At 68.2% G+C, this 22,387-nt stretch overlaps 1 protein-coding gene across 1 annotated transcript; it reads left to right on the top strand.

The window, feature by feature from the left end:
* Positions 1-134: 134 nt before the first annotated feature.
* PPFIA3 (PTPRF interacting protein alpha 3) lies at positions 135-22,345 on the top strand. The gene is made up of 29 exons (XM_075016073.1): positions 135-229; positions 3,836-4,096; positions 6,590-6,691; positions 6,900-7,064; positions 8,398-8,472; positions 8,628-8,708; positions 8,896-9,114; positions 9,431-9,577; positions 10,049-10,183; positions 10,381-10,464; positions 10,707-10,838; positions 11,140-11,202; positions 11,346-11,425; positions 13,103-13,223; positions 13,661-13,800; positions 14,294-14,516; positions 14,743-14,906; positions 16,631-16,776; positions 16,997-17,090; positions 17,202-17,283; positions 17,595-17,795; positions 18,322-18,384; positions 19,629-19,804; positions 20,051-20,148; positions 20,341-20,516; positions 20,646-20,714; positions 20,811-20,973; positions 21,149-21,213; positions 21,303-22,345. The coding sequence occupies exons 2-28, from the start codon at positions 3,863-3,865 to the stop codon at positions 21,205-21,207; spliced, it is 3,492 nt and encodes a 1,163-aa protein (XP_074872174.1). The 5' UTR covers positions 135-229; positions 3,836-3,862; the 3' UTR covers positions 21,208-21,213; positions 21,303-22,345.
* Positions 22,346-22,387: the final 42 nt, after the last annotated feature.

Below are 22,387 nucleotides of genomic sequence, written 5' to 3'. Positions count from 1 at the left end.
GCGCCTGGGAGGGCCTTTGCGTCCATCCCGGGGTCTGACGGCCGCCTACTGGCTGGACGGTCCGTCACTCGGCGCTCCCTTAAAGGGGCCGGCTCCGGAGAGGCGGGGCTGGGGGCGGTGCGGAGGGGCCGGGAGCCGCGGCCGGCCGGGCTCCGGCAGCGCGGGGCGGGGGAGGGGCGCGACCCCCGGGCGTCCGCCGGCTCCGCAGCATCGACACCGGCCGCCGCAGGTACCGCCCGCCCCTCCCCCGCCTGCATCCCGCAGCTTGCCCCTCCCCCTCCCCCGCATCCCCCGCGCCCGCATCCTCTGCTCCAGCATCCTCATCTCCCCGCACCCCATCTGCTCCCACTGCATCCTGCACCCCATCCCCCCGCACCTCATCCTCTGCTCCAGCATCCCCAACCCCTCGCACCCCATCTGCTCCCCCTGCATCCTGCACCTCATCCTCCCGCACCCCATCTGCTTCCCCTACATCCTGCACCCCATCCCCCCACACCTCATCCTCTGCTCCAGCATCCCCATCCCCCCGCACCCCATCTGTTCCCCTTGTATCCTGCACCCCCATCCCCCACACCCCATCTTCTGGTTCTACACCCCTCAACCCCCATCGCCCTGCACCCCCAGCCTCCAACACTTCTGCACGTCACCCCGCAGCCCCCCGCATGTGCCTCCTGCACCCCTCAACCCGCCCATCCCCCCGCATCACTGCACGTCTCCCCAGCACTGCACCCCCCAGTACATCTCAAGCCTGGCCCTCCTGTATGCACCTCTCTTCCTGCCCCAGCCATGCACCACCTCCCCTGCACCCCCAGCCGTGCAGCTCCACCACTCCCCCACCCTGCACCCCTCCCCGTCTCCTATGCCTGGCCTCAGGGGGCAGGGGCACATGCACCCCCTTCCCCTGCCCACAACCCCACATCCTCCAGCCCCCGGCCAGGGTTTCCCCTAACCTGCAACCCCACCCAACGCCCCCCCAGCCCCTTCCCCCACCTCAGGTAGGAGCTGAGACAGCTCCCAGCCAGCCAGCCAGCCAGCTCCCCGCCCCCGCCGCCCCCGGCCCGGCCCGGCCCGGCCTACACAGTGTCAGATTCAAGCCAGGCAGGTCGCAGCTAGGGGGTTCCCCCCAGTCCACCCCCCACTGGTCCATGCCTTGCTCAGCCCCCTCCCCCGACCCCCTTCCCTAGCATCACACTCCCCATCGTCTGTCTCCTTTACCTGGCACTGCCCACCCCTCACTTCTCCCCGACCTAGGGAGGGCGAGCCCCCAGCACAGCCCCCCCGCCTGCCCCGTCCCCCCACCCCTTCCTCTCTCCCTGGGTCTGCCCCCAGCCTCACTGTGCACTCTGCAAGGGAGGGCCAGATCGCTGGGGAACTCTCTGTGCCCTGGCAGGCATCTATCCCACCCCGAAACCCCCAGCGCGGGAACCAGGACAGGGCCGGGGGGGGGATTCCAGCTGATTCTACAACTGGGGGGTTCTTCAAGGGTCCTGAACACCTCCCCCAACTGCAGTGTCTTCTGGGAGGTGGGGAAAGGCTCCCTCCCTTTCTCTGCACGCCCCCCTCTTGCATCCATCCCCGGGGAGGGCCTCAGTGGGGGGGCCATGACACCTGAGCTTGAGGGGCAGCAGTCGCCCGACCCCCCCCAGTAGAGTGTCTGATGGTGGAAGGCCCAGCCCCTGCACGTGTGCGCGAGCCTGGGCCATGCATGGCTGTCCTGCGTGTCCTCGCTGGTGTGAGGCAGGTGTTTCCACACACGTGTGTGCTGGAGCTGGGGGGGGCGCTGCTGGCTCTGTGTCTTCAGATGTGGGTGTGCAGGGAGGGTGAGAAGGAGATTGGCGTGTCGGGACATGTGCTGGCATGTCAGGGCGTGTGCTGGCATGTCGGGGTGTGCGCTGGCATGTCAGAGCATGCACTGGCATGTTGGGCATGTGCTGGTGTGTTGGGGCGTGTCCAGGAGTGTCAGGGTGTGAGCTGGTGTGTTGGGGCGTGTGCTGGCGTGTCGGGGCATGTGCTGGCATGCCAGGGCGTGTGCTGGTGTCTCTGTGCACAGGTGGCGTTTGAGTGTGTCTGTACATGGAGGCGGGGGCACCAGTCCCGACGCTGTCTATAAATAACCCAGACGAGGTGTCTGCAGGCGCAGGCCCTGCGGCAGGTGTGTGTGTGTGTGTTGGGGCAAAGGGGGGTGTTTGGGTGTTGCACCTGTTGCATTGTGGGTGGGTGTTGCATTGTCTTGTAGCTGTGGTGTTGTGCTGTGTGTTTACGTGTGTGTGGCACTGGGTATGTTACAGAGATGCATTGAGGGTGGGTGTCGCATTGTATCGGTGGCGTTGTGCTGTGTGTTCCCGTGTGTGTGGCGCAGTGGTGCATTGTGGGTGGTTGTTGCACTGGGCCTGTGCATTGCATTGTCAGTTGTGTGTGCTGACCTGACACATGTGTACGGGTGTTGGTTGTGTGGTGTGCTGTAACTGCGAGTGTGTTTGCATTTTGTGAGTGTTGTGTTTCCGTCCTGCGGGTGGAGGTTGTTGCGGTGCGTTGCGTTGGCGGTGGGTGATGCTCTGTGCGTTGCATTCTTGCACTGTTGCTTTGTGGACCGGTGTTGAGTTGTGTCTGTAGTGTGGGGTGTGGGGGTACTGCAGGGTTGGACTGCGGGGTTGGTAGCATGTGGCGTTGTGTGTTGCAGGGTTGCGTTGGGGCAGCGTGTTGCATTGTCCATAGCATGTGGTGTGTGTTGCTGTGTGTGTGTGGTGGAGTTGCAGTGGGGAAGTGTGTTGGACTGTTGGGAGCGTGCGATGTGCGTGCAGTGTATGTGTAGTGGGGTTGTGGTGTTGCGTACATTGCAGCATGTGTGTAACAGAGTTGTCGTACATTGGTAATGCGGGGTTGTGTGCTGAGTGTGTGTTGCTGGGCTGAGCTGTGGCGGGTGTTGCAGAGCATCAGAAGCATGTGGCCTTGACAGTGTGTGTTGTGGGGTTGCGCTGGGACAGTGTGTTGCATTGTGGGTACATTCGGTACTGTGCATGTCGCAGTGTGCTGGGGTTTGCTCTGGGGCAGTGTGATGTGTTGTCCGTCCGTGGTGCTGTGTCTGTGTTACACAGTCGGTAGCCCGAGGTGCTGTGAGCACGGCTGGGGTTGTGGCGCTGTGTGTTGTGTTGTGAGTGTGTGCTGCTCCTGGCAGAAGCGTCTGGCTGGCTTTGCCCCCGACAGCGCTGCGTGTGCGTGTCTCTGCTGCACACGTGTTTCAGCCGTGGGGGGGCCACAGACCAGCTGAGTTAATCCTCCCCCCATGGCCCTGCTCCCGGGCCACTCCCGCCGGGGCACTGGGGCAGGAGGGGTTTTAACCCCCAGGGTGCCCCTGCTGTTGGGGGAGGGGCCCTCTGCGCCCTCTAGTGCCCCCCACTGTTTGTTGCATCTAAAGCTCTGTGTGTGTGTGCGTGCGTGTGTGCATGTGTGCGTGCGTGTGCACGCATGTGCATGCGCACATGTCTCTGTGTGCGTGCACGTGTGTCTGCGTGTGCATGAGCATGTGTGCGCAAGCATGTGTATGGGTGTTCATGTGTGTATGCATGTGTGCGTGCACATGTGTATGCATGCACGTGTGTGTCTGCGTGTGCATGTGCGTGCGTGATGGGGGAGGGGCACGCATAGGAATTGCTGAGTTTGACATCAATGTGATGTCCCAGTAACTGACCTTCCCCCCCCACTTGGTCCTGGGGAGGGAACCCAGGCGTCCGGCTCTCAGCACCCCCCCGCTCTAACCACTAGCCCCCACTCCCCTCCCAGAGCCAGGCCTAGAACCCAGGCGTCCGAGCTGTGCTTCGTTCCCCCGCCCCCGTAGGTCGGGGCCCCCAGCCCCCCCGGCAGGATGATGTGCGAGGTGATGCCCACCATCAGCGAGGACGGCCGCCGGGGCTCGGCCTGCGGGGCCGACGAGGCCGACTTTGAGCAGCTCATGGTGAACATGCTGACGGAGCGGGAGCGGCTGCTGGACACGCTGAGGGACACCCAGGACAGCCTGGGCACTGCCCAGCTCCGCCTCCGCGAGCTGGCACACGAGAAGGAGTCGCTGCAACGCCAGCTCAGCATTGCCCTGCCCCAGGTGGGCGCCCGGCGGGGGGGCTGCGGAGGGGCGGGGGCTCCGTGGGGGGCAAGGGGCTGCTGTGGCAGTGCCACCTCCCATGACTGTCCGTGGCTGGGGGACTCTTTCTGGCTCGCCCCTCAGCCTCCCCCAAGCAGAGCAGCGCAAAGAGGAGACGCCCCGTTGGCCGGGGAAAGTCTGGGGCTCCCCAGCTCCAACCCACTGGGCAGGGAGTGGCTGCAGCCTGGGCCGGCTCGGGAGGGCGGTGGGCTCAGCTGGAGCTGGAGAGGGGCCCTGGGAGGGTTGCACTGGCCGGCAGGTGGGAGGCTGTGGGGCTGGGCAGAGGTCTGGGCGGGGGGAGGCCGACCTGCGGGGAGGTCAGGCTGGGCGGGGGGAGGCCGTGGGGAGGCCATGGGGCTGGGCAGGGGGCTGGGCGGGGGGAGGCCGACCTGTGGGGAGGTCAGGCTGGGCGGGGCAGAGGCCGTGGGGCTGGGCCGGGGGGAGACCGTGGGGCTGGGCTGTGGGGAGGCCGTGGGGCTGGGCAGGGGGCTGGGACAGGGGAGGCCCTGGGGCTGGGCAGGGGGAGGCCGTGGGGCTGGGCCGTGGGGAGGCTGTGGGTCTGGGCTGGGGGCTGGGCGGGGGGAGGCCGTGGGGCTGGGCCATGGAGAGGCCAACCTGTGGGGAGGTCAGGCTGGGCTGGGGGAGGCCGTGGAGCTGGGCCGTGGGGAGGCTGTGGGTCTGGGTAGGGGGCTGGGCCGGGGGAGGCTGTGGGGCTGGGCAGGGGGGGAGACCGTGGGGCTGGGCGGGGGGGAGGACGTGGAGCTAGGCCGTGGGGCTGGGCAGGGGGCTGGGTGGAGGGAGGCTGACCCGCGGGGAGGTCAGGCTGGGCAGGGGGAGGCTGTGGGACTGGGCAGGGGGCTGGGCGGGGGGAGGATGTGGGGCTGGGCCGGGGGAGGCCGTGGGGCTGGGCAGGGGGCTGGGTGGAGGGAGGCCATGGGGCTGGGCAGGGGGCTGGGCGGAGGGAGGCTGACCTGCGGGGAGGTCAGGCTGGGCCGGGGGAGGACGTGGGGCTGGGCAGGGGGCTGGGTGGAGGGAGGCCGTGGGGCTGGGCAGGGGGCTGGGCGGAGGGAGGTCAGGCTGGGCCGGGGGAGGCCGTGGGCCTGGGCAGGGGGCTGGGCGGGGGGAGGCTGTGGGGCTGGGCAGGGGGCTGGGCGGAGGGAGGCCGACCTGTGGGGAGGTCAGGCTGGGTGGGGGGAGGCTGTGGGGCTGGGCCGGCGGGAGGCCGTGGGGCTGGGCGGGGGGCTGGGTGGAGGGAGGCTGTGGGGTTGGGCGGGGGGAAGCCGTGGAGCTGGGCAGGGGGCTGGGCGGGGGGAGGCCGACCTGCGGGGAGGCTGTGGGGCTGGGCCGGGAGAGGCCGTGGGGCTGGGCGGGGGGCTGGGCGGAGGGAGGCCGACGTGCGGGGAGGTCAGGCTGGGCGGGGGGAGGCTGTGGGGCTGGGCCGGGGGCTGGGCGGGGGGAGGCTGACCCGTGGGGAGGTCAGGCTGGGCGGAGGGAGGCCATGGGGCTGGGCGGGGGGAGGCCGACCCGTGGGGAGGTCAGGCTGGGCGCGGCTGGGGGCTGAGAGCAGGGCTGTGTGGGCTCCCTCCGGAGATGGTCCCAATGCTTTTCCCTGGCTTGCCCAGGGTGGGCTTAGCGCAGGTGCGAACCGTCCGGCCCATGTCCTTGGTGGGAGGCTCGCTGGGCTCTGGCGCAGCCGGACCTGGGACCGGTGCCCCCCGGCGCCTGCAGGAGGGAGCCGCCTTTCTCTGTGCCCCGGAGAGCTCTTGGGGTGCTCGCCCGGCTCCTCTCAGGCTCGGGGCAGGTCCCTGCAGGGCGGCCCCATGGCCGCAGGGCCTCTCCTGTCCCCACCAGCCGGACAACGGCGCCGCAGGCCCAAAGCAGCCGGGAGCCGACGGGGGCCGGGCCAAAGTCTTTGAGCTCCGGCCTCAGACCCCCCCCGGCCGCTGGCAAACGCCCGTTGGCTGGTGTGAGCCAGAGCTGGGCCCCTGCGCCCCCACACTGGCTGGGGGTTTTCTGCTCGGGCCCCAGCCCAGTGCCCCCCCCCGTTTTCCTCTTCCCATCTGATCCTGCCCCCACCCGGCCCTGCCCACCTCCCCAGCCTGCCCCAGGTTAGGGCCGGTTGGTGCCGGGGCTGGGGGCAGCGTCCCCATACGCTGAACACTGGGCAGGTGCCAGCGGAGATCCAGGGCCCAGGGGGTGTCAGGGTGGTGCGCGTCCACACGGGCGGTGGCACAGAACATGTTATTCCACCCTCAGATAGGAGGAGAGGGATTCCCAGCTGGGGGCGGGGCCAAGGCAGGATTCCCGGTCAGGGGCGGGGCTAGGGGCGGGATTACAGCCTGGGGGCAGGGCTAGTTATAACTCAGCTGGAACGGTGCCAAGCAGTTTTTAACTCTCCATCCCCCCTCCTGTCCCTCTGTCTGTCTGTCTGTCTGTCTGTCCATGGCACCCCAGGAGTTCGCGGCGCTCACCAAGGAGCTGAACACCTGCCGGGAGCAACTGCTGGAGCGAGAGGAGGAGATTTCAGAGCTGAAAGCCGAGCGCAACAACACAAGGGTGAGATGATCCCCGGTCCGTCTGTCCATCCAGCTGTCCCCCGTGGGGCGCGTTCCGTGCCCATGCCTGGCCCCGGGATGGGGCGTGTGGTGAGCTGGGTGTCTGTCCCTCCGTCCGCCTGTCTGTCCATCCGCTGCAGTCCCTGGAAGGCAGGCGGTGTCCGTCCCTCCATCCGTCCATCTGTCCCTCACCGCCCCCATCCCCGCAGCTGCTGCTGGAGCACCTGGAGTGCCTGGTGTCCCGGCACGAGCGGTCGCTGCGCATGACGGTGGTGAAGCGCCAGGCCCAGTCCCCGGCCGGCGTCTCCAGTGAGGTGGAGGTGCTCAAGGCCCTCAAATCGCTCTTCGAGCACCACAAGGCACTGGACGAGAAGGTGGGGGGCTGTGGGGTGAGTCGGGGCTGGGTGGGGGGATGGACGTGCGGGGGGCTCTGGGGTGAGCAGGGGCTGGGTGGGGGGATGGGGCTGTGGGGTGAGCCGGGGCTGGGTGGGGGGATGGAGGTGCGGGGGCTCTGGGGTGAGCAGGGGCTGGGTGGGGGATGGGGCTGTGGGGTGAGCCGGGGGCTGGGTGGGGGAGGGGCGCTGGGGTGAGCGGGGGCTGGGTGGGAGATGGAGGCATGCGGGGGCTGGGGGGGAGGGGCTCTAGGGGGAGCCGGGGCTGGGTGGGGGATGGGGCTCTGGGGTGAGCAGGGGCTGGGTGGAGGATGGGGCTGTGGGGTGAGCTGGGGGCTAGGTGGGGGAGGGGCGCTGGGGTGAGCGGGGGATGGGTGGGAGATGGAGGCATGCGGGGGCTGGGGGGGAGGGGCTCTAGGGGGAGCCGGGGCTGGGTGGGGGATGGGGCTCTGGGGTGAGCAGGGGCTGGGTGGGGGATGGGGCTGTGGGGTGAGCTGGGGGCTAGGTGGGGGAGGGGCGCTGGGGTGAGCAGGGGCTGGGTGGGGGATGGGGCTGTGGGATGAGCCGGGGGCTGGGTGGGGGAGGGACGCTGGGGTGAGCCGGGGCTGGGTGGGGGAGGGGCGCTGGGGTGAGCGGGGGCTGGGTGGGGGAGGGGCGCTGGGGTGAGCAGGGGCTGGGTGGGAGATGGAGGCATGCGGGGGCTGGGGGGGAGGGGCTCTAGGGGGAGCCGGGGATGGGTGGGGGATGGGGCTCTGGGGTGAGCAGGGGCTGGGTGGAGGAGAGGCGCTGGGGTGAGCAGGGGCTGGGTGGGGGATGGGGCTGTGGGGTGAGCCGGGGCTGGGTGGGGGATGGGGCTGTGGGGTGAGCCGGGGCTGGGTGGGGGAGGGGCGCTGGGGTGAGCGGGGGCTGGGTGGGGGAAGGGCGCTGGGGTGAGCAGGGGCTGGGTGGAGGAGAGGCGCTGGGGTGAGCAGGGGCTGGGTGGGGGATGGGGCTGTGGGGTGAGCCGGGGCTGGGTGGGGGAGGGGCGCTGGGGTGAGCGGGGGCTGGGTGGGGGAGGGGCGCTGGGGTGAGCAGGGGCTGGGTGGGGGATGGGGCTGTGGGGTGAGCCGGGGCTGGGTGGGGGAGGGGCGCTGGGGTGAGCGGGGGCTGGGTGGGGGAGGGGCGCTGGGGTGAGCAGGGGCTGGGTGGGGGATGGGGCTGTGGGGTGAGCCGGGGCTGGGTGGGGGAGGGGCGCTGGGGTGAGCGGGGGCTGGGTGGGGGAGGGGCGCTGGGGTGAGCAGGGGCTCAGCACTGGGTCACTCCCAGCTCCCCGCAGGTGCGGGAGCGGCTGCGGGTGGCACTGGAGCGGGTGGCGGTGCTGGAGGAGGAGCTGGAACTCTCCAACCAGGAGGTACGGGGAACCCGGGGCCCACAGTGAGGGGCAGGGGCACAGCCAGTGCAGGGCACTGCTGCGGGAAGCTCGCCACCCAGAAGTGCCCTGGGGGAGGGGGAGGGGCGGCACTGCTGCGGGAAGCTCACAGCTCTGGCCTCTCCCTCCTCCCCCAGTCCTTGTCGTTGCGGGAGCAGCTCGCCCGGCGCCGGTCCGGCCTCCACGACACGCCGAAGGAGGGGGAGACCCCAACCTGTGTGAGAGCGGCTGGGGTAGTGGGGGGCTGGGAGGATCTGTGGGGGCTGGGGATATTGGGGGGCTCTGGGGTGCTAGAACATGGGGTATTGGGGACTTGGGGGGCTCAGTGGGCGTATTGGGGGGCTGACCCTGTAGGGTGCTCTGGGGCTGTTTGGGGGCCCAGTGTCCCTGACGTCTCTCCCCCAGGCGGTGGCCAACGGGGCAGGGCCCCCTGAGGCCCGGGGCAGCCGGGCCGAGCCAGAGGAGACCCTGGAGAGCCAACGGGGGGAGCTGGCCCAGCTGCGGGACCGGCTCCGGATCCTGTGTCGGCAGCTGGCGGAGCTGGAGGAGGAGCTGGGGGTCGCCCGGCGCGACCTGGCCAAGGCCCAGGAGGGCAATGCCAAACTGCAGCGTGACCTCAAGGAGGTAACCGCCCACGACTCCCCCAGTGGTCCCCCAACCGCCCCGGGCAGGTCCCCCCCGACCTCCTGGGGGCAGGGATTCCTGTGCCACTGGACACCCTAGAGCCAACTGCCTGGGGCAATGGCCCCCTCCTCGAGTCATCTGTGCCCCATGGTCCCCCCTTCCCCTGCCAGACACCCCCCAGGTCGGAGCTTGTCCTGCTCCCCTGCCTCACTGCGCTCAGCCCAGTGCCCCTGGGCCATGGGGGGCTCAGGGGGGCTTTGGGGCAAGTCCCCATGGGGGGCGTCCACCTGGCCCCTCACCAGCCGGGCTCCCCCAGGCGCTGGCGCAGCGGGAGGACATGGAGGAGCGAATCACCACGCTGGAGAAGAGGTACCTGAGCGCCCAGCGCGAGGCCACCTCCCTGCACGATGCCAACGACAAGCTGGAGAGCGAGCTGGCCTGCAAGGAGTCCCTGTACCGCCAGGTCAGAGCCCCCTGGGACCCCCCCACTGCACCCTGCAAGGAGTCCCTGTACCGCCAGGTCAGAGCCCCCTGGGACCCCCCACTGCACACTGCAAGGAGTCCCTGTACCGCCAGGTCAGAGCCCCCCTGGGACCCCCCCCACTGCACCCTGCAAGGAGTCCCTGTACCGCCAGGTCAGAGCCCCCTGGGACCCCCCCACAGCACCCTGCAAGGAGTCCCTGTACCGCCAGGTCAGAGCCCCCTGGGACCCCCCCACTGCACACTGCAAGGAGTCCCTGTACCGCCAGGTCAGAGCCCCCCTGGGACCCCCCCACTGCACCCTGCAAGGAGTCGCTGTACCGCCAGGTCAGAGCCCCCCCGGGACCCCTATGACCCCCCCTCACTGCACAGCGCCCCAAACAGCGGAGGGCAGGGGACCCTCGGCTGGCGGAGGGGGGATCCTGGGGGGTCTCTGATGCCTCGTGCCCCCCAGAGCGAGGAGAAGGGGCGGCAGCTGCAGGAGTGGCTCGAGGACGCCAAGGCGAAGCTCCAGCAAACGCTGCAACGGGCCGAGACGCTGCCTGAGATCGAAGCCCAACTGGCCCAGCGCGTGGCTGCCCTCAGCAAGGTGGGGGGCTGGGAGGGGGAGGGGTGAACAGGAGGGTGGGGGCTGGGGAGCAGGCAGTGGGGGGGGGCAAGTGGCTGAGGTGGCGTGGGAGGGGGGTGACATTGGGCGTTCGAGGGCGGGGGAGGGGGCCAAGGGTTTGGGGTCGTGGGGGCGGGGGCAGTGCTGGGGGCTCCGTGCTGACCCCCCCATCCGCCCAGGCTGAGGAGCGCCATGGGAACTTCGAGGAGCGGCTACGGCAGCTGGAGGCGCAGCTGGAGGAGAAGAACCAGGAGCTGCAGCGGGTGAGGGTCTGGGGGGTGGGGGTCCCCGGACTCCTGGGTCCCACCCTTGGTTGTGCTGAATCCCCCCATCCTGGGGAGTTTGGTGGGGGGGCTGGAGTGGGGGAGGGGCAGGCTCCAGTCAGGTCCCCGGGAGGGGGGGTTGATGAGCTCTGTGGGGGAGGGGCCGTGGGGCTTCAGGGCCTGGGGGGTGTTTGAGGAGCTCTGGGGCGCATGGCGGGATCCCTGACCTCCCCCCTCCCCAGGCGCGGCAGCGGGAGAAGATGAATGACGAACACAACAAGCGGCTCTCGGAAACGGTCGACAAGCTGCTGTCAGAGTCCAATGAGCGGCTGCAGCTGCACCTCAAGGAGCGAATGGGGGCCCTGGAGGAGAAGGTGGGGCTGCGGGGTGGGGGTGAGGGGCGCTGGGGGGCCCAGGGCTGGGCTGGTGGGGGCTGCGGGGTGGGGGTGAGGGGCGCTGGGGGTCCCAGGGCTGGGCTGGTGGGGGCTGCGGGGTGGAGGTGAGGGGTGCTGGGGGGCCCAGGGCTGGGCTGGTGGGGGCTGCGGGGTGGGGGTGAGGGGTGCTGGGGGGCCCGGGCTGGGCTGGTGGGGGCTGCGGGGCGGGGGTGAGGAGTGCTGGGGGGCCCGGGCTGGGGGCTGCACTGGGGCCTGTGGTCTCACCCCATCTGCCCCCCAGAACACGCTGAGCGAGGAAATCGCCGACATGAAGAAGCTGCAGGACGAGCTGCTGTTGAACAAGGTATGCGGGGCTGGGCCCAGGTGGCTCTGCTGTGGGGCACAGGGGTGTGTCAGTCTGGGGAGAGCCGGGTCCCGGGGTGGGGCTCTTCGGGGGGGGCTGGGGGTTGCTTCACTGCACTGACCGGTCCCCTGTCCCCCGCCCAGGAGCAGCTGCTGGCGGAGATGGAACGGATGCAGCTGGAAATTGACCAGCTCCGGGGCCGGCCCGTCTCCTCCTACTCCAGGTAATAGGTGAATGGGGCCGGGGTGAGGGGGAGCGTCCGTGTGTCGCTCCCCCCCCGGTGACAGCAGGCTGGAAAGGGGCCGCCTGGGGCACTGCAGGGAGAGGTGCGGGGCTCCCAGCCTGGCCCCACTCTGGGGGAGCATCAGCCACGTGCAGCCAGGGGCGGGGTGAGGTTTGCTGCCCTGCTCCCAGCTCCCTGTGGCTGGGAACAGGAGCCGCCCAGGGCAGGGTCACTGGCCGGGACCACGTGCGCTGGAGCCCCACTTGTGAGAAGCATCAGTGGGGCAGGGCTGTCAGGCGTGCTAAAGGGAGAGGGGAGGGGACGGTTGGGGCCCTGTGGGGCCCAGGGCACGGTGGAGAACACGGCTGATTTAAATCCCCCGAATGTGGGTTCAGGGTAAAGCCGGCACCGGCCGGAACCGCTGGGTTAGAACCAGGAGCCATGGTCAGTGCGGCAGGGTCATTAAGTGCCCTCGGCTGGGGTTAGTCAGCTGGGGCCAGCCGCTGCTGATTTCCCTCGTCCGATCGCTGCCTCGCCACCCGGCAAGAAGGCCAGGCCCCGGGCTCAGCCGTAGTCCTGCCTCCGAGAGCCGTACCTGCCTGGTTCTGCTGGGTTGCGCCTGCCGGACGCTCATTTTCTTCCCCGCATAGAGAGAGCCCCGGGGCCGGTCTGGTGCCTGGGAGTGGGTCTGAATTTGCTGGACGCACAGCTCCCGTTACCCGACATCCTGGCAGAGGCGGAAGCAATGACCCCGTTTGGCGCTTTCTCAGGGTGGACGAGGTGGAATAATTCCCACGCTGAGGAAAGCCCTGGAACCAATGGTGCCACAGGCACCTCCTGACTGGGCAAGAAAGCTGCCGGGAATTTATTTAATTGAGCCGCTCCAAGACTCTCAGTATTACAGGTGGAACCTCTCTAGTCTGGCGCCCTCTGGTCTGGGAGCGGCTGTAGCCCAGCCTGATCTTAGGGAGCCGGACGACCACTTCTCACAGGCGCGGCCAAGTTCCCTGCAGTCCCCTGAAGTTTGTTTCTGGCCCCCAGTGCTGGCGCTCAGTGTTCTGGGCTGTTCTTTGGCTCTAATTTACCCCAAACGTCTTCTCGGAGCCCAGGAAGCCGCGGGGGTGCTGGTGACGTGCGAGAAACGTTGACCTCCCGTGATCTGGCGGATTCTCTCGTCTGCACCGGCCGGGTCCCCAGGGTGCCGGACAAAAGAGGTTCAACCTGTCATGGCTGGGACCCACTAGGCTCTTACCTGCAGCAGCTCGTTACCTGATTAATATGTTTGTTTGTCCGTAAGGGGCTCCTGGGGCAGCTTGTGTTTTGCGCAGCTGTGAAGAGTGCAGCAAAGGGCAAACGATGCAGCAACCCGGGGCAATGCCGGCGGGATTGGGAGGGAGCTGTGGAAATCAGTGTAATGCTCTACGCACGCCTCGCACGACTGGGTCTCAGCTGGCAGAGTCTTGTGGTTACCCGGAGACAGGCTTGGTGGGTCGTGGGCCAGCAGCTTCCGAATGGGCCCACAACCCACCGAAACGCTCCCCACTGGGCCCAGTGGTGAAAACGAGCTGCTAGGAAGTGCCCCCCCCCACCCGCCAGACAGGAGACGCTCATGCCCTGGCCGGCGGCTCACACGGCGGGCGGGTGCCCATGTCACAAGCCTGGTCCCTTTCCCCATAGGTCCCTGCCAGGCAGTGCCCTAGAGCTGCGCTACTCCCAGGCCCCCGCCCTGCCCATGGACCCCTACACCCCCCGGAGGCACAAGAAGGGGCGCTGGGCCGTGACGGATGAGGCCACGAAGGTGAGCGGGAGAGGGGGTGGGGCAGAGCAGTAGTGGCTAGGTTGGGGGGGTGGGCTGGGGGGGTGGGTGGCAGGCAGCCTAGGGGGTGGGAAATGGTTGAAGGGATGGGCGGGGGTCTCTGGGAGTTGGGGGATGGGTGGGGCAGGGGGGGCTCTGCGGGGTGGGGGAATGGGCGGGGGGGGCTCTGGGAGATGAAAGAGGGTGGGGGGGCTCTGGGGGTGTTCCTGGCTGCTATTAACTGTGTCCTTTATCTGCTCCCTCCTGCCCTGGATTCACCCATCCTGGTGAGTACTCAGCGATGAGGTGGGGGAGGGGCTGGGGAGACTGATGGCAGGGCAGGAATTGGGGGGCTGGAGGGGCCACGGCAGGAACTGGGGGGCTCTGCTGCAGGGAGCTGTAGAATCCCCCTCACCTCTCACGCCCCCGCAGGGTCCCAGGAGTGGGAGCGGGCGCAGCAAGCAGGGGGCCTGGAGGGGTCGGATGAGGACGAGCTGCTCTCCCCCAGCGGCCAGACGGACGTGCACACGCTGGCCATCATGCTGCAGGAGCAGCTGGAGGCCATCAACAAGGAGATCAAGTGAGATGCCCCCCAGACCTCGACAGCCTCCCCTGCCCCTGCCCCGCCCCTGCCCCAGGGAGTGTCCTGGGAACCCGCCTGAGCCCCCGTGTGCCCCGACCCCCCTGTGCGCTGGGACCAGCGACTGCCCCGGGAACCCCCCCCGAGTCCCCCTACGCACTGGGACCAGCCACTGTCCTGGGAACCCCCCAAGTCCCCCTACGCGCTGGGACCAGCCACTGTCCTGGGAACCCCCCAAGTCCCCCTACGCGCTGGGACCAGCCACTGTCCTGGGAACCCCCCAAGTCCCCCTACACGCTGGGACCAGTGACTGTCCGTCCCAGGAACGCCCCCTCAGGCCCCCTAGGCACTGGGACCCTGCTACCAACCCCTGTGACCCCCTCACCCTCTGAGGTCTCCTGGGTCACCCCACCACGCCCTGAGGACCTCTCAGCCCCCTGGCCGTGCCCCCCCAGCCCAGGGCAGCCCCCCATCCCACCCCTGCTGTCCCCAGGCTGATCCAGGAGGAGAAGGAGTGCACGGAGCTGCGGGCCGAGGAGATCGAGAGTCGGGTCAGCAGCTCAGTGCTGGACGGGTCCCTGGGCCGGTACCGGGCTGGCACCTCCATCCCCCCGTCCGTCACCAGCTCCACCCTGGCCAGCCCCTCGCCCCCCAGCAGCGGCCACTCGACACCCCGCCTCGCGCCACACAGCCCTGCCCGCGAGGGTGACCGCATGGTGAGTGTGGGGAGGTGCTGCTGGCCGCCCTCCATGGGGTGTGCCCCCAGCTGCTACCCCCACCCTGCCGGCTGCCCTCCGTGGGGTATGCCCCCCAGCCACAGGCACACCATGCCCCCCGCCCTGCCAGCTTGCCCCAGCAGGCTGTCCCCACCTGTCTCCCCAGTGGGTGTCAGCCCCCTATGCTGTGAGCTTCCATGTGACAGTGCCCTGTGCTTTCCCCCAGAATCATGTGCCCAAGGAGGAGGGGCATGGGGCGGAGGAAAAGGCCCCGGTGCCCTGTGAGACGCCGCCCCCCGCCACACCCCGCACTTCCCGGCTGGAGTGGGTCAGCCAGCCTCTGCCGCTGCCGACTGGAGCCCTGGAGGATGCGCGAGACCTGAGGGCAGGGTGAGTTGGGGCCTGGGGGGGCAGCAATCAGGGGGGCGCTGTCAGAGGCGGAAGCCTGTTAGAGGCAGCAGGTCTGGAGGTGGGGATGGGGTGAGCTGGGGGAAAGTTGGGGGGCAGCAGGCCCCGAGAGCAGTGAATGGGGGAACAGTCAGGGAGCAGAAACCCCACTGGGAGCTGGGGTTATGGGGGGACCCCTCAGCCCTAACAGAGTGACAACAAGTGGGAAGGGGGCAGGGTTAGAAGATAAAAATGACTTAGAAAAGGGAGGTGTCTGCAAGTCCCAGGGCCTGATGAGACGCACCCTGAAACTCAAGGCAGTGAGCAGAGGAGCCTTTCGCTGGTGTCTGTGAAAAGTCCTGGAAGTTGAGAGAGTCCAGGAAACGGGAAAGGGGCAAATCTAGTGCCCAGCTGTGAAAAGGGGACTCCGAGCCACCCTGGGAGTTACAGTCCAGTCGGTTTAACTCCTGTGCCGGGAAACGTAATTGAGGGGTTCGTCTGCAGACGTCTGCGGAAGATGGGGTGTTAGGGAACAGCTAGCAGGGACCCGTGAAGGAGAAATCCCGCCAGAGCAGTCCAGCAGGGTAGCAAGTCTTGTGGCTGTGGGAGAGGCGGTGGACGTGGTGACCTGGAGTTTCGGAAAGCGTTCGACGCGGTCTCGCGCGATCTTATCAATAAACTGGGCAAATACAACCCAGGTGGGGTCATTGTGCGGCGGGTGCACGACCGTTTGCAGAGAAGTTCGCAGTGGGTCGCAGGGCACAAGGGGGGCCCGGCAGGTCTGTTTTGGGACCCATTCTAGTTTGCAGACAGCCCCGAGCTGGGCAGGGCAGCAGCTGCAGTGCAGGACAGGGTCAGAATTCAGCACAATCTGGCCAAACTGGAGAACCGGGCTGGGGAAACAGGAAGAAGCTGAATAAGGACCAATGCAAAGTGCTGCTGTGAGGAAGGAGCAATCAGTGTCACACCCCCCAGCCGGGAAGCTCCTGCGGACAGGGGTCTCGGGGGCAGAGCGGACCACAAGCTAAGTGTGAGCCAGCAGGGTGACCCTGTTGCAATAAAAGCCGACCTGCTGCTGGGCTGCACGACCCGGCCCAGGGTGAGCCCGACACGGCCGTCGCTCAGTGCTGGGCCGGCCCCGCGTTCCCAGGGGGACGTGGGCGACGGGAGAAGGGCCGGAGGAGGGCTGGGAGGGGCGAGCGGTGGAGAGAACGTGAGCGTGGCGGGACGCCGGGGAGAACTGGGCGTGGGTCGTTCAGCGACGAGGAGGCCGAGGGGACGTGCGCCGCTGGTCCAGGGCCCCCCAGAGGGTGACGCGGGGCAGGAGAGAAGTGGTTCTCCGGCGCTCGGAGGGCGGGACGCGGAGCCATGGGCTGAGCGGCCCCAGGAGGTGGAGGTTGGACATTAGGCCAAACTCCCACCCTGGCGGGTGGTTAAACAGGAGGAAATGCCCCGGGGAGGTCGTGGCAGCTCCATCGCTGGAGACACTTACGGGCAGGTTCCGCAGATACCTGCAGTGGCCAGTAGGCTGGGGCCAGGGCCGGGGCCTGGAGCTGCTGGTGGGGACAGGCCTGGCCCTGCCGGAGCTGGTCGGATGGGGAAGGGGCCTGGCCCTGCAGGGGATGGCTGGACGGGGCTGGAGCCTGGCTGTGCCGGTGGAGGGATGGGGCCTGGCCTCGAGGACCTCCCCAGGTCCCTTCCGTTCCAGCGTTCTCTGATTCCCCCAGGCTGGGCTCCGAGGGGGCCAGCAGCAGCCAGGACTCACTGCACAAAGCCACCAAGAAGAAAAGCATCAAGTCGTCCATCGGGCGCCTCTTTGGGAAGAAGGAGAAGGGCCGGCTGGGGCCCCCGGGCCGCGATTCGCCCTCCCTGCGTAGGTGCCCCCCCCTCCATGGGCCCCCGGAACCACTCCCTGCTCAGGCCCACCAGGCCCCCTGCCCCTCCCCCAGCCAGGGAGCGAACCCAGCACTCTGGGCCCCTAACCCGCTGGATGCCCCTCCCTCCCAGTAGCGGGGGTAGGGGAGGGAACCCAGGCACCCGGAGACCCCAGCAATGGCAGGGTGTGGGGCAGCTCTCACTTGTTCTCCCACCAGCCGGGACCCCCTCGGACGAGCTGTCCCCCGCAGACCCCCTGGGCCTCTCCAAGCTGGCCGGGCCCGTGGACAAGGACCGGCGGAACAAGAAGAAGTGAGTTGGGGGGTTCGTGGCGGGGGAGGGGCTGGGGGAGCGGAGTAGGAGGTGGGGATGGGGTCAGTGGGGGGGGCCCTCACTGTCTCACCCCCCACCCCTGCCCCCCAGGCACGAGCTGCTGGAGGAGGCCTGCCGCCAGGGCCTGCCCTTCGCCGCCTGGGACGGACCCACCGTCGTGTCCTGGCTGGAGGTGATGGCTTCGGGGAGGGGTGGAGAGCTGGGGACCCAGGCGTCCGGTGGTGGGGGTGCGGATAGAACCCGAGTGCCCTGGAAACGCAGACAGGAGTGTGCCCAGCCAGGGCACAAGGGGACAGAACCCAGGTGTCCAGGGCTTTAGCAGTGGGGGTGGGGGCTGGAGCTCAGGTGTCTGAGGGGGTGTAGAGAGGGCAGGGGCAGGGTTGGACCCCAGGCTTCCGGGGAGGGATGTGTGCGTGGGGGGTGGCAGGGATGGGACCCAGGCATCCGGGCAGCCCCCGGCCCCTGATGGCCCCGCCCCCACAGCTGTGGGTGGGGATGCCGGCCTGGTACGTGGCTGCCTGCCGCGCCAACGTGAAGAGTGGCGCCATCATGGCCAACCTGTCGGACACGGAGATTCAGAGAGAAATTGGCATCAGCAACCCCCTGCACCGCCTCAAGCTGCGCCTGGCCATCCAGGAGATGGTCTCGCTCACCAGCCCCTCGGCGCCCACCACCTCCCGCACGGTAGGGCCCCACAAGGTGCCCCGGGGCCCCCCGGTGCTCATCTCCCAGGGGTCCCCCCCAGTGTCCGTCTTTCCATGGCGCCCATCTCCCTGGGGTCCCCCCCATTCCCATCTCCCCCAGGGGGCCCTAGCCCCTCACAGGTCCCCCCATGGCACCCTGTGCCCCCAGTATTCCCCTCACAGAGCCCGCCCCTCAGCTCCTGCATGGCAGGGTCCCCCCCAGCGCTCCGTCTGCCAGCTCCCACCACTCAAGTCCTGCATGGTTCAGACCTGCGGCACTCAGCCCCCCTCAGACCCCCACAACACCCTCGTGCTACAGCCCCATGGGCGCCCCATCTTGCAGGGTGTGCCCCTCTCCCCCCAGCCCCACTCCCTCCTGCAGCTCTGCATGGGCAGGCCTGGAGGTGGCCCTGTGCCCCACCCCCCGGGCATTGGAGGGACCGGGGCTGATCCCCTCCTCCCAAAGCGACTTACTGGTGAAATCTGTTGTGCGCCCCCATGTCCCGCGCCCTCGTGACCAACCCCAGTCCACGAGCAACGTGTGGATGACGCACGAGGAGATGGAGTCACTCACGGCCACAACCAAGCTGGTGAGTGGGAGCTGGGTGTCTGGCGCCGCTAGGGGCAGGACGGGGGTGTCACAGAGCTGGGGGTGCAGCTGGGCCCCCCCTGCGCCCGCGCGGCCGGCCGGGCACTAACAGCTCTCCACTTTCCTTCCCGCTTGCCCGCCCAGGAGAGCAAGGAGATCAGCTGGGAGCAGGTAGGGGGCGGGGCCAGCATGGACAGGGTGGGCGGGGCCTTAGGCAGCTGGGCGGGGCCACAGGTCTCCCACAGCCGCTTGTCAGTGCAGGGGCAGGGGGCTGTAGGGCGACTCTCGCCCTGTCGCCCTGACCCGTGTGTTTGTATACGCCTCGCACGCTTGCTCACGCGTGTGCACCAGGCGTGACCCCTCGCACGCGAGCGGAGGCCGGGCAGCGCCGGTGTTTGGGACAGTTGTGCCCCGGGAGCACAGCCAGGGTGCGGCCGGAACCCCCGCCCGGCATGGGCTGGGGGCGGGGTTTGGGTGCTGTGGGGGCGGGGCTACGTGCACCGGCTCACCCTTGGACACCTTTTACGCCATTCATGGTGCTAGTTCCGCCCTTTTCTCTGCTAACCAGCCAATCACTGGTGCCTGGGCCTTGGCCATCCCACTGTCGCTGTTTGGGAGGGAGTGAAGGGGGGCTGGACTATTCCATTCTCCTTGTGGGGGTGGAGAGGAGGAAAGAATGATGGACTTCCTTATTTGGGGGAGAGAGGAGGAGGAGAGATGGACTATTCCACTGTGTCTGTTTGGGGGAGGGGGAAGGAGGGGTGGGCTGTTCCAACGTCCCTGTTTCAGGGGTGGGGGGAGGGATGGGTTGTTCCAATGTCCCTGTTTCTGGGAGAGAGGGATGTTCCAATGTCCCTGTTGGGGGGGAGATGGGTTGTTCCAATGTCCCTGTTTCGGGGGGGGGAGGGATGTTCCAATGTTCCTGTTGGGGGGGCAGGGATCGGGTGTTCCAATATCCATTATGGCCGGGGGTGTTCTTTTGTGCCAGTGTCTGGTTGTCCTTTCCTGCCATGTGTGTTGGAGTGCCTGATTTTTGCAGTGTATTGTGGGTATGGGCCTGTTCCCACTGCCCCAGGGCAGTAGGGGTGGAGGTCAGGCATGTTTGGAGACCTGGGGCGGGGGCAGAAGGTGCCAGCTTGGGGCCACAGCTGGGCAGATGAGGGCTGGGGCAGAGGTCGGGGGCTGCAGGCAGATGAGGACTGGGGCAGAGGTCGGGGGCCGGGCGCTGACCCCCTGTCTCCGCAGATCCTGGCCTACGGTGACATGAACCACGAGTGGGTGGGGAACGATTGGCTGCCCAGCCTGGGCCTGCCCCAGTACCGCAGCTACTTCATGGAGTCTCTGGTGGACGCCCGCATGCTGGACCACCTCAACAAGAAGGAGCTGCGGGGCCAGCTCAAGATGGTTGACAGCTTCCACCGGTGAGAGACAGGCCCTGACCCCCTCAACCCCCTGAGCCCCGACCCCCCAACTCCCTCCCCTCTCCCCATGAGACAGGCCCCTGACACCAGCTGCAAATTCCCAAGCCCACCTTCACCCCCTGAACTCTTGATCGCCCCCCCCAGTGCAGCCTGGGGCCTGGCGCCATGGGGTGGGCGCTGGGGCAGGGGCAGCCCCATGGGATTGCTGGGACGGCGGGTGGACTCCCCTCTCCTGCCCTCTCCCAGGGTGAGTCTCCACTACGGGGTCATGTGCCTGAAACGCCTCAACTACGACCGCAAGGAGCTGGAGCAGCGCCGGGAGGAAAGTCAGAACCAGATCAAAGGTACCAAGGCAAGCCCCTCCCCCACTCCGGCACCGCACGGCTGCGGGTCGGGAGTCGGGGGGCGCTGGCAGGGCAGGGCAGGGCAGGGCTGGGCTGGGCTGGGGGCTGTGGGTCAGGAGTGGGGGGCACCGGCTGGGCTGGGCTGGGGGTTGGGCACGAGGGTCCCGCGTGACCCATCCCTGCCCCCCCCAGACGTGATGGTCTGGTCCAACGAACGGGTGATGTGCTGGGTGCAGCTGATTGGGCTGAAGGAGTTTGCCAACAACCTGGCGGAGAGCGGGGTGCATGGGGCGCTGCTGGCACTGGACGACACCTTCGACTGCAATGACCTGGCCCTGCTGCTGCAGATCCCCACCCAGAACACCCAGGTCAGTGCCAGCGGGGGAGGGGCCAGGGGCAGAACTGGGTTTGATGGGGGCCATGGGCCTGCTGGGTGGGGGGACGTGGGGGGCCCTGACCACCCCCCACGCCGCCCCCCTTTTCTCTCTGGTCTCCAGGCACGGCAAATCCTGGAGAAGGAATTTGGGAACCTCATTGCCATGGGGACGGACCGGCGCCTGGATGAGGTACGACCCCGTCCCCCATGGCCCCTGACCCTCCCCCTAGTCCATATTGAGGGTGCCTGGCCCCCAGCTCTCTGACCCCCGACCCTTGGCCCCCAGGACAGTGCCAAGAGCTTCAGCCGCTCCCCGTCATGGAGGAAGATGTTCCGGGAGAAGGACCTGCGGGGAGTGAGCCCCGACTCGGCCGAGATGCTGCCCCCCAACTTCCGCGCCGCGGCCATCACCCCGCCCAGTGTGCACCTCCGCAAGGTGCAGCCCGAAGGTACGGCCACGGCAGCTTCCTCGCAGGAGCGGGCCCTGCGGGGGGCTGCTGCCCTGGGGGTGTGGGGAGGCTGTGTCCTGGCTGGGGGCACTGCCGTGGGGAAGCTCGCAGCACTGGGCCAGCTCTGGGGTAGGGGTGGGTTTTGCTTGTGACCTCTGACCCCTCTTCCCCGCAGGAAATTCCCTGCCCAGCCAGCGGGGCGATGGGGTGTCTGTGCGAACGTACTCCTGCTAGCACCAGGTGAGTGGGGGGGGCACTGCCCAGCCCTGGGGGATGCTGGGAGCGTGAGGGGGGATCCAGTCTCATTCTCTGCTCTCCCCCCTCCCCAGGTGCCAGCGCCCGAAGGACGGATCCTGCTGCTGCTGGAGGGGCCACGTCTGTCCCGCCCCCCCGAAAACCACACCTGCCCCAGCCTGCAGGGGCGTTGCTGCTGCTGTGGGGGGGGTGCCACCCCAACCCCCATGGAGCCGGAGGAGGGACCAGGGGGCTGAGACCCCCCAGGAAGGGGGAGTCAGGGCCAGGCCCCCACCAGCCTGTTTGGAGTTTTTGTTGTTGTTCTGTCAAGCAGGGAGGAGAATGTGAATGGGGTTAAAGGGTCCCCCCTTCCCCACCCCGGGCTGACGGCCTGGGGCCCCTCCCACCGTTCGCCCCCTGGCTTTGTAGTCCCCAAGTCTGGTGTCATCCCAATGTCCTGTACCCCCCCGCCCTCAAAGGGTTAACTGTTTGCTGCTAAAAGGGGGGCCCCTTTGACCCCCCAACCCCTTACCTGGGCCACCCCTCTTTCCCCAAGGCCCCAGGCTGCTCCCCTGCGGGGTTGGTGTCACCCCTTATGGGACAGCAGCCAAGACCAAGGCTGCTCTGTTGGTGGGGGGTCCCTCACGGCCCCCAGCCTGCCACGGACAGGGCGCCTGCAGGTGCTAGCCAGGGGAGGTCTGGCCTGGGGGCTCCTGCTACCGGGGGGGGGGCCGGCCCGGAGGGCTGGCTGGGGTGCTCTGGCCCAGGGACTGTACCATACGAGTTCGATTTTCTGTGCATACGTGTGGTGTGGCTGCTGGTGGACATGACCTTTGCTGCTGTCTAACGACCGTTCATTCAAGGGCCCCCCCAGGTTAATTTAAGTTTATTTTTGGGGCCCTCATTTTCTTTGGGGGGGCCGGGGGGTTTTTGCATGAGGGGAAAAAATGGAGGAAAATCTTTACAGAAAAATGTAAAACCCCACCCCCAGGGCGGGCCGGGGGCCGGACCCCCCGACCCCCCCCGGCCCCCCCCCGGCCCACGCTGGGGCTGGGGCCATTTCAAAAAAGAAAAATGTTTATGACAAAACCACGGTGGCTTCGTGTGTGCTAGGCCCAGGGGGGCTTCTCCAGGAGAGGGGCCTGGGCCTCGCTCTGCCCCCACACTGCAGCTGGCGCTG

The sequence above is a fragment of the Carettochelys insculpta genome, chromosome 22 (assembly GCF_033958435.1).
Source record: "Carettochelys insculpta isolate YL-2023 chromosome 22, ASM3395843v1, whole genome shotgun sequence".
NCBI lineage: Eukaryota > Metazoa > Chordata > Testudines > Carettochelyidae > Carettochelys > Carettochelys insculpta.
This window is presented reverse-complemented; position numbering and strand designations above follow the sequence as displayed.